General features: G+C 38.6%; 1 protein-coding gene across 1 annotated transcript in view; it reads right to left on the reverse strand.

Moving 5' to 3' along the window:
- LOC141915503 (ALK tyrosine kinase receptor-like) overlaps positions 1-6,998 on the reverse strand; it is a 46,343-nt gene extending 39,345 nt beyond the window's left edge. The window contains exons 1-6 of the mRNA XM_074807102.1: positions 6,853-6,998; positions 1,945-2,075; positions 1,630-1,758; positions 1,250-1,417; positions 1,023-1,156; positions 102-298 (exon numbers count right to left, since the gene is read on the reverse strand). Of these exons, the coding sequence (XP_074663203.1) occupies positions 102-298; positions 1,023-1,156; positions 1,250-1,417; positions 1,630-1,758; positions 1,945-2,075; positions 6,853-6,950 (857 nt within the window). The 5' untranslated portion in view covers positions 6,951-6,998. The remainder of the gene's footprint in view (positions 1-101; positions 299-1,022; positions 1,157-1,249; positions 1,418-1,629; positions 1,759-1,944; positions 2,076-6,852) is intronic.
- Positions 6,999-10,965: the final 3,967 nt, after the last annotated feature.

Here is a 10,965-nt window from a genome sequence, read left to right on the forward strand (position 1 = left end):
GAATTTTCATATTTTCCTAAGAATAAGTTGCAGTAGCCTTTATTTTGGGAAAGGGCGGATTTTAGATTAAAGGAAAACATATTATGTTGCTAAGTAGATACCAGGTATTCACGGATGGCGGAATGGAAGCCGTCTGACGAAACCATCGTCTGTCTCCGACACCGATCGTATCGATTTTCATGAATACTTGTCCGGCTGCTTTCCGTCGGTCGGCCCGTTCTGGTGCCGGGTCCCAAAGTTGTATAACGCCGGACATAACTCCGTACCGAGCTTTGAACATGTGAACGAATAACCGTAACTATATAAAGAATGAAAACAGAAATGATGGGATCAATTGATGGAAACAAATAGAATGCATACTTCGAGCTAAATTCTGCACACGGCTGAATTTACCAAATTGTTCCTGGTGACATACTGGATAGCTGAACAGTTTTATGAAAAATACCAAATCTGAGCTATTCCAAAATAAAGCTATTCAAAACATTTTTCACGAAGCATACGTGGATTTTATCTTTGTTGCATGCGTTTTTTAAGAATTCAGTGTTCAGTGTTCAATAAGAATGTGTTCAATCAGAATAACAATATTCTATTCCAATAACACAATACACACAAACACATATTTGGAGGAAAGGACATCCCCAAGCCGGGGGCTGTACCATAAGGGGAGATGCCCTGAATGAGTTATTGTGTAACTGTACGTCACTCGGATTCTTATCAAGTTTATGTCGTCATCGATATTCGATGAGATAATCATCTGTAAGATGCTGCCATCTAGTGAAAAGTAACCGACTTAATGAACGAACCCTGGATTTTATCGATGCGGCGGCTATCAATCACCGGGCACTAACCGCCTGTTAATAAACATCACGTAATCTATCTGGAAAACTTCATCAAATAACCAAATGTAACCACTGCATAGTCAACACGGCATTAACCACTAGCTTATTCAAGCTCAGAATTCTAAACAGGGCAAACTCGGGGTTTACGCGTTTGCATTAGTTCTCGATGATTATTTGACTTACTTTGCACATTCCAAATTCCGTCGAATTCGACGTGCGAGTTTCAGGCCTGGGAGGTGGTATCCAAGGACTGACGAACGCGGCAAATGAGAGCAGCTTAGTCCGGCGTGAATCCAATCTCATATATAGATAATGACCTAAAAACAAAATATCCAAAATCATTTTTCTCAAGAATGCTACATCTTAAATCTAATTGTTGGCTTCTATTTAACATGTTATCTAAGACATACCGTTCGGACTCCTTAGAGTGTGGTCGACGTACGGATGATCCTGTTTTTCTCCATCCGACGGTTTATATCTGGCCCACTGTAGCCCATGTTTCGAATCGGTTTGATCCTCCCATCCGCAGAGTTTACTGTTATTCTCGAAGTTACAATGTGCGTAATCATCAATTTTATCTGTATCAATATATATTTGAAAAAACACAATGAAACGCTTTTTTTCAAATCAAATTATGAATTACATTCACCCGTTTTAAAACAGATGTTGCAACAAGATAAGTTTTAACTGAACCAATATATATTCGTCAGAAAATTTAACATTTAATATATATATATAAGCGCTTAAAATGTTATGTCGTATAGAATATTAAATTTCGCCGGAACTTTACCACAGTTCTGTTGTTCGTCCTCGCCGTAGTAGCAGTCTTTACTGAAATCACAAAGTCGGTCTTTACTGATGCACAAGCTGTTGTTACATTGGAATTCGTTAATCCCGCAGGTATAGTTTGTCGGGTGGTCTGCAAAAAGATTTGAATTCAAACTTAAAAAGATTCATACGTGTATAATATATCTGGATGTTCTACAAATAGTTTTATTATGATGTTAGTTTTAATGATGTTTTATAGATGGCGGTGATCGCTCGATGCAGAGATTTATGAATGAGTCAAAAGCGTACTCTGAATGAGTTTCATTTGCCGCGTTACCTTTGGAACAATTTGGTAGGGAAATACTGTCGATCGCGAACAAGCCTTTGTCCCCTGTTCCGCGTATTATTTCGAACTGTATTTTAAACGGCTCACTAAGCGCGCCGATATCCATTTTATGTTCCGCCCATCTGTAATCAAAATGAGGTAACAGTTGAGAAAAACTATTTATCGATCTCTTATCATGTAGTTGATTAGTGGACTACTGAAAACGCACAGAAAATTCATTTAATGTTTACATGAGATCAAAGAGGAATCGCATTTGACAACCGAATATTGAATAAATGAAATAGAAAGAACAAAATAAACTCCAGATCGTATGATAAACTCACAAAAACTGTAGAAATATGCCCGCATTTTGTTTTTCAAAGGCATTGCGAATAGGCTCAAAAGTGCTCGGTCAATATATACTTAATGGACAAAAGGTTAAGAGTTCATTAATAGCGGAAAACAAGACAAGGTACACATTCATGTTTCATGATTTACATCCGTCGAAGGAGCTCTTCATAAAGAGGAAATATGCGAAAACCTCTCGGATATGTGGTCATGACATTTAGCCTACTAATAAAACACGACCTTTCGCGAAATAGGGAATGCATTCGTCATCGAAAGCATAGGCCGTTGACTTCTGGGAAAGAAATATTTCGAACAAAATGGTCAATTCTTATCTACGTTTATTGTTTTATTTATACATGGCCGAGAGTGAGTCAGTTTGTACTATCATTTTTGAACACGTTTATCCAAAATTGACAGAATTCTGTAACTATTATGAAGTGTGACAGCGAAATTACGTGGATCAGGCAAGCGTTTGTTTTCCAGTAGACTCTGCTCATAGAACTATATATACCCGGTAATACCCGGTAAGTCCGCATCTTGCCCATTGGCTACAGGTGGACGTCGCATCTCGGCAGTTCCGGCCCATCGATATACATGTATATTTATTTTCCTATCGCTCATATATGATGACGTATTATCGAGATCCTTGGATCTTTCACCAATCGTAAAATGATTAAGAAGTGACAGTCTACGAAATCTTGCAGATTTCTTTCGTTCGTATATGAAAGCATCTACACGTATTGTCATCCGTGAAAACTGACAACCAGAATGAAACGATTTTTAATGCATCTTACTCGTGCAGAGATTACGAGATTTTTGATAACGAATATCCAGGAGATCGACTGAATTATGCATTTGAACTATTGACATCAGTTTTCTGTGCAAACTCCATTAGCCACAGATTGAAGCGAGTATTTTGTGAAATAGGAACCGAACGGCCGGTAATTCTATGCTACGAGATAGTCTCATAGGGTGAAGACAACTCAACAGCAATATCGCGTTGACATGATCGTGTTTTTTCGTTTGAAACAGTGACAAAAATATCGGCGGATTTAACAAAATAGAAATGATATGTAAATGCATTTCCCACGGTGAATATTCGGGAGGGTATCGGTACGGACCACGTAGTGCGAACAAGCACAAGTTCAAATACCCGCGCCACACTCGAGATATTTCCCTACCACCGGGGTATTAATGAAGCATAGCATGGCGTAAACACGAATCAGAAACGTTCTTCTGGGCCCGGTTTTATAGACGGCTATTACCTTTAATCCGGGGCTTACTAAATTGAAAATGAAATAAGTTAGCCCCGGGTTGAAGGTAATACCCGTTTATAAAACCGGGCCCTGGTTTGTTTTGTGACTTTGTGCGCTGTCCTGAAACCGATGGAAACGCGGTTTACCGAAACAGAATTTCGTGTTTCGGGAAACGCGTTACAGACTGGTTAAACACAGAAGCGAAACTGTGTTTCGGTTAACGTGTTTCGTGTTTCGGAGTAATGAACACGATTTTCTGTGTTAAGTTTTCTACGTAAGGTTTCAATGTTTTTATGTTTCTGCAATTTCTTTAAGAACGCTTTATTCCACCAAAAGGTCCGAAACTAACTTTGAAGTCCCATCGACCAATATCATCAATTCGATTATTCAATATTTCATTCATTGTTTGTTCGATTCGACGGATGCATAGACGATAGACGTACTTGCGTTGAGAATTGAGTGCCGGTTTTAACTGAATGAAGTCCGGATCATTTCTGCCCTTGACAGATTAATCACACGAATCAAAACCGATCAATAAACCTATTTTCATCTGTCACGGCGCACATTACATACATCAATCTTTAGCCGATCATCAAAATAGAACGGCGTACAACGCGTGTACACATTCTCAGCGAACGATTGGTCTTGGTCTTTCGGCAGAATGATTGTTTTTTTTCTGATGAATTTCATTTCATTTCATTTCATGAAAAGGTTAACTGGTGAAAAAGGTGACTAGACGCTGTAGCTGAGTTACAAGCTGCTCTGATGTTAAGTACCGGCCCAGGAACGACCAATGGGAACCGCTTTCAAACACAGAAAATACAAAAAATCCGAAAGCTTTCCACGAAGCTTTAGCGAGAAACATCAACATTATGAACCAACAGTGAGAATTACACTGAACAACACAATTTTTCAGAGAAGAGATCATTTTTAAGTTTTTTCATTGTGTAGTCCTGAGTATTTTGCTTGCTGTGGGCATAGAATCTTCCGATCAAGGACCTCGTTCAAAAGGTTATCGTGGAAGTTATATCGCTATAGCTTATCATTCTGTTATTAATTGTTTCATCGGCAGTAAAGAAAAGTCCAGTAGATTTTGCAAGCGTCCGAAGAGCGGTTTGGCATTTATAGCGATAGCGAACACTCAAGAATTAAGTATTCAAATTCAATCATCAGAACATTTGAACATTTGAAGAATAGAACTTTTTTAGAATCTTAATATTCAAACTACGAAATGCAATGTGCAATCGCCGATAGCTATTTGGTAACGTTGCTATGCCAATATACGAGATTTTATTACCAAACGGCGTTGCGCAAAGATATCACCACAACGAAAACTAAAGACAATAATTGATGTATCCTGATTTATATAGCTTACGTTTTACTATCGGATCAGATACGTCAAAATTGATGGGGTTTGAGAAAATTTGAAATTATAATTTAATATTTTGTTGACTGAGCGCTGTTCTCGTCTGTCAGCCGTGATTCGTAATGTCAACAGATTTTAGTCGAGCCCATTAACGTTACATAACGCTCTACAACTTATCAAACTGACTGACATACGTATGTCTTTAAACATTCATAAATCGACGGATTTCAGCGACGAGTTTCTTAAAATGATTATTCATTTCTGAGCGAGGGACTCTTTAGATTCAAATATTTAAGCCTTAAAGTACACAATGCGATGCAGTTTAGGTTGTTTGATTAAGTAATTATTCTCTCACTTCACTTCGGTTGGAAATCAAGGAAACTGGGTTTTTCATCTTCTCTCAGCAAGGTTTCCATTGTAGGTTTGTGGATCATATATATTACAAATATACATTCACACGGTCTTTTATGGTAAAGATTGACAACTCATTAGCACGTGATTTGCCCGCGGTGTGAAAGAAAATTTACAAAAGAGCCAAACGATAAGTATTTTTAAAAGTATACCCAAAAAGGCTCTTGTTAATAATTCCATGTACCCTGAATTCGTATACGGGATGAGCGTGATAATTAAACTAATCTCGCACGATTTCGCGTTTTCTCCCCAAAGGATGGAACAGAATAAAAAAGCGAAGGCATTGACGCCGTACGCGACTGAACAGGCTCTGTGAATGCGACAGCGGAAAATTATTGTCGTTTACATGATTCTCGTGTTACGAAGTGCACAGCGATTTCAAGTAAATATGAAGTGGGATAAATCACGCAATTAATAGACGGTTATCTTCTTTTTATTCGCGTGTAATAGAGACACGACACAAGGCGTAACTAATTAACGACAGAATCACCGGTATATTGCGGTTTTATGAATATCCATTCGTCGTTTACTTAATAAAGACTATTAACTCGATGAAGTTCACTTGTACAGGCCCGTGCCGAGCTATTTTCAGGGCCAGCTATTTCAAGAAAAAGGGCACTCTTCACCGCGAAAAGGAGCACTTTCCTATCGAAAATGGACAGATCTTGAATATGAATTTTTCGATACCCTATAGAATTAACCTAGAATCAAACAACGTCAAATTTATAGTTTTAAGGACGTTAAATTTATGATATGTATCTCAAGTAATTGAACACCTTTCCGGAATGATTTATCAATACAGTTGGACCCTTTACAGTTTTGAACCTTTTCCCAAAATCTTTGAAGAGCACTTTGACAGTTTTAGGGAGTTCGTGTGCAGATTGGCACCGATAGAATTATCACTTTTTTGGGAAGTGTCAGTATATTTCTGAATCAAGATGAATGAAAGGTGGGAAATGAAGCTAAAAACGATCCATCTTGATTTCCAAGTATAGACACTTAATCGCCATCGCGCTAGTTTAAATGGCATTAATTTGTTAGTTTTAAGGAAGTGAATAATCAGTGCTCAGCTGTCTGTTAAAAGGCGCAAATGGTTAGTTATAAGATGCTTAAAATGGCTCGAAAAACAAAACTTAAATCTGTTAATAGGATGTCAGGATCGGTAGTTTTCGGATAGGCCTGTAGCGAAACATACTCGACGGAGGAATAAACTAACAAGAAAACTGACTTGAAAGTTTATTGACGCCTTTAAAATAATAAACTAGTCTAGCCCCGATATTGATGACGTAGTGCACATCCTCTCAAAATTCATTATCAAAAATTTATTACCAAAATTTATCGAAGATGAAATACGAGTCGTGGAATACATTAAATCACAAAATAAACATCAAAATTCACAATTTGAATTGTTATTTTGAAACGCGAATATTGATGACGTAAGGCACATCAACTCACACGGAACCCCCAACGCATCAGTCAATGTATGTAAACATTATTGTGACGGTTTTTACGGCGTCAAAAAATTCATTGTATACTTACACGTTGCCCTTATCTTTATTATCAAACCAGATTTCCGTCGAAGCGCCGCTCCATCTTAGAATCTTCACCGAAATCGTACCGACGTTTATTCCGAACATATTCAGGAAGAAGCGAAGGTAACAACCGGGTCCACTGCTGCCGTACCACGGGCTCGTCAAGGTCGCTCGGTCGTTCGCGTCGTAGTGGAAATTCGAGTATAGGAGAAAGTGACCTGTAACAAACAATACATCAGTTAGTAAATCAATGAGATCATTTTAAGCATAATATGAGATATTATACCGACAGTATATAGAATGAGGTCGAAAAATAATGATATCAGAAACATGTATAGTATATATTTCAAAGTTTTAAAACGATGGCTCGAATATGAATTTTACGAAGATAATCCTGTTCATCTGTCAGATCTTTTGATCAATCGATTAACGGGAGGATGGATAAACAGATAGATGAGAGAGACTCGTTGCCCGGGGTTTGCCTCACGCATAGCCTGGGATTCAGGATGTAGTATTTTCTAAGGCGTCTTTGATGAATGTCGCGCGCTGCGCAAAATGCATGGATTCGTATACGAGCAACGCGAGAGGCAATTTATTTCATTGGCGATTACGTTTAAATAAGATCCTTTGCAGCCTCTCGCATTAAAACCTTTCTACCGCGAGACTGAGCTGGGAGAGCGCGTATCCTTTTAGCAGATCAGCCCCTAATGATGATGTGATCGTACCGATAGGCTTTAAACAGTATGGATTTTCCATCATTGCAGAACAACGAACGGGGAGGAGACAGGAGAACCTTAAAACATACGCTTAGTCAAACTCGTCGGGACATTAAGCACGCATGACTATGCGTATAATCTTAGACTTTATGGGCATGTACTACATAGCGCCACCTCTTTTAATTTAATGGCATGGCTGTGTATGGATATCCATTAATGACAAGGCAAAAAAATAAAACTGGAAACCGATTTATTTCGTCCTGAATTTAGTTCGTCATGATGTCTGTTTTTTCAACTTGTTCCAGTTCCAATTTCAATCCCCAATACGCGATCTCATCCGGAACATTTTTGGTGGTTATGTCTCGATTTTACCATACCTCTTTACGAGAGGTGTTGTGTTTGTAATAAGGTGGTGAATGAAATAAATTGTGTCTCTTCATAGCGAAACATGCGACAATAATTTCAAACCACTGCTGAGTCTACACCGCAGCCGATCAAATATAATCATAATCAATGGATACAATATTTGCGCTGGACACATCCTACTGGAGCAATTCATTTCCATTTAACCCCGATACTACTCGCGGAAAGAAAAAAATACTATCAACAGAACTGAGTCACAAACAGAACAAAACTCAGTCAAGTTTTCTCCGTATACTATTACCATTTTCATGGCTCGAAGATAAAGTTGTTCATTATAAAGCACGGGCTTTTCGTCCTAATACTGCGATAATCGTTCGAAAATATGCGGCATCTTAGGGGTCTTTAACCTTAGCGTTCCAGTTTTTCAAGTGTCTTTAGAGATGTGGCGACGAATTTGTCAAAGAGAATGAACGTTATTTGGAAGCTTAACAGTAAAACAACATCTTCATTTACTGTCGAAGTGTTTCTACGATAACACTTTCATTCATCTCGCTTTGAAACAGATTTTACTGTTCAGGATCCGGTTTCTTGTAAAAGTTTGAAGCTTAAAATGGTTTAGTTTGAATTGTTGCTAGCATTGAAAACATGAAGTAACCAATGGCGATTAAGCCAAAAGTTTTTCCATGAAGACCATAATGGTCGTTTGTTGATACGGATCGTGACTGGCAGCAAAGTTTTCATGGTATATTACATTATGTTCGCAGGATTTCACTTTTTTCATCTGACACTGCTGGATCTGACAAAGATAATCTCGGGGACATTCTTTTATCGCGGGATTTGTGTCGTGTCGCTTGGGAGGTGGTGTGTTAGACCGTAACCAGTCCAATGGTAAACGCCCGTCAGCATAGATCATGAAATGTCATTTCAAACGGCATTAGCGCAGTGTGGTGGTAACGTTATGTAAAACGATTTGTAATATTCTCATACAGAATGAAACACGACGAATACATCTTTATGTTGTGAACTTTCACATCATACTTGAAATGAAAAAACATTCGTATGATCATTTCGAGATATTTCAGACTGCCATGAATTTTGAATAACGACCTAGCATATATGTTAAAGCCCAATGCACACGACACATTACAACACAGAAACACGGACTCAAACATGTTTGATCTCGGAAACACTTTTCCCAAAACCGTGTTTCTCGTAAACGCACACGATGAAAAAACGCTCGAAAACATGTTTCCGTCCCCACTTTCCGTGTTTCCTTGCATCGGGTACATCGAGCTTGCGAAATCGTATTCAAAATTGTGAAGGAAAAATTGAATTCTATTTCGTACATTTTAATGTGCAATTAAATGTCGAAGATTTCTGCGCGTGTACGAAGATGACAGAACCCTTAATGATATGACAGAATCCGTTAAAAGATGCGTTAAACCGCGCAAGTCGTGTACGCGGGTGAGATTGGTCCGTGTAGACTCAATTGATATCGTAGTAACACCCGACAAAGTCATTAACGATTACACAACACAATTCAATTACTTTTCCGCGGCAAAAATCTGGAACGAATCTAATTTAGATCGACGAAAATGGCTGACGAGGATTACTCCGAACTACAAATCGCATCATTCGCGTAAGACTAGTTTCGGTCGACGTGAAGAGGCGTAAAAGATGCACTCGATACAAAACGACGACGTAGAAAGTTGTAATTTTGACAAGACGCATCGTAACGCATCGATTTGTCGCGTATAGCGGCTTCAGTTGGTCTCCCCAGAGAACGCGATATAATTATAGGCGAACAACCCCCGTCTATTTACGTTCGGCCTTTGACAGCGATGCTAAAAACGATATTCCTCGCGGTTCGGCGATGTTTTTGATTCGATAAATGTCTATTTTAGTCAGGTAATGCGAATGACGCCAGGGAGCATCGGTATCGGCAATGACTCGTCGATGACGCGCCAAGCGATTTACTCGCCGGCAACGATGGGAACTTTTGATGCATCAATATTTTTCTAATTACGCGATAATTGGTTTGCTTTACATCATCGATAATTATCTTGATTAAAATAATAAACGCAGTCGCAGATTTCCGGGTAAATGAGCAATGTGCGTCAATGGAAAATCAGTAATTCCAATGAAATCTCAAGATCGAGTTATCAGCCGTATCGATATACGTTTCCATATCGTTTTTCCCCGAACTGATATAGATTCTTTCTAAAATGAAGAAAAATATAGGTTAACTTTTCCCCAACGATTCTGTGGTTATGAACGTCCGTAGTCATATCCAAACGATATTTTCAATACCTATATATCAATGTACCATTGGAAATCTGAATTACGGCGGTGTGGAGCCCGTGATTATCATTCGAAATTTTTTTATACAGTTAGAAAGCAGCAAATCTTGAAAACTCGGAAGTGCAACAGCTTACAGAGGACAACTCTCAATTTCGCAATGTGTTTTTAATGGTGTGATGAATTTGAATGATCAGATACGATAGATAGATATTTTATGTATAGTACTTGAGAGTAAGATGAATAAGTATGTCTCAAGGCTCGGGATCGCTAATAACAACTGAACACGAATAACGCATTAATATGTCGGTACAATTCTCTTCTCATTCTGAGCATGCGAGACATTAAAAGGCCGCTGGCTATCACGACCTGTCCCACGTCTTACAAGAATAGCCGATAAAACTTGACATGCAAAACTGTTTGCGTTAGGAAGAATTTCCCAGCTATGAGAATAATTGATCTCAGAATTCGTTCAAAATGGTGAAAACGATCGATTCCGGCGTATAACAAAAGATGGAAAGACTGAACCGGACGAGACAAAGCCTTTCCATTAGTTCAATTAACCGAACTTTGAAGCAATTAGTTCACTACGCGGTGTATATCGAGGTTGGCTTTGTGAGACGCGAAACCGAACTGTACAACAGACACATGTTATCACCGACCCTCTGGAATCCGAAAATGGTAATCATTTCTGAAAAAGTATATGTTTCATCGATGCGTTTTTATCAACTGATGTTAGGTTG

The sequence above is a fragment of the Tubulanus polymorphus genome, chromosome 1, assembly GCF_964204645.1.
Source record: "Tubulanus polymorphus chromosome 1, tnTubPoly1.2, whole genome shotgun sequence".
Lineage (NCBI taxonomy): Eukaryota > Metazoa > Nemertea > Palaeonemertea > Tubulaniformes > Tubulanidae > Tubulanus > Tubulanus polymorphus.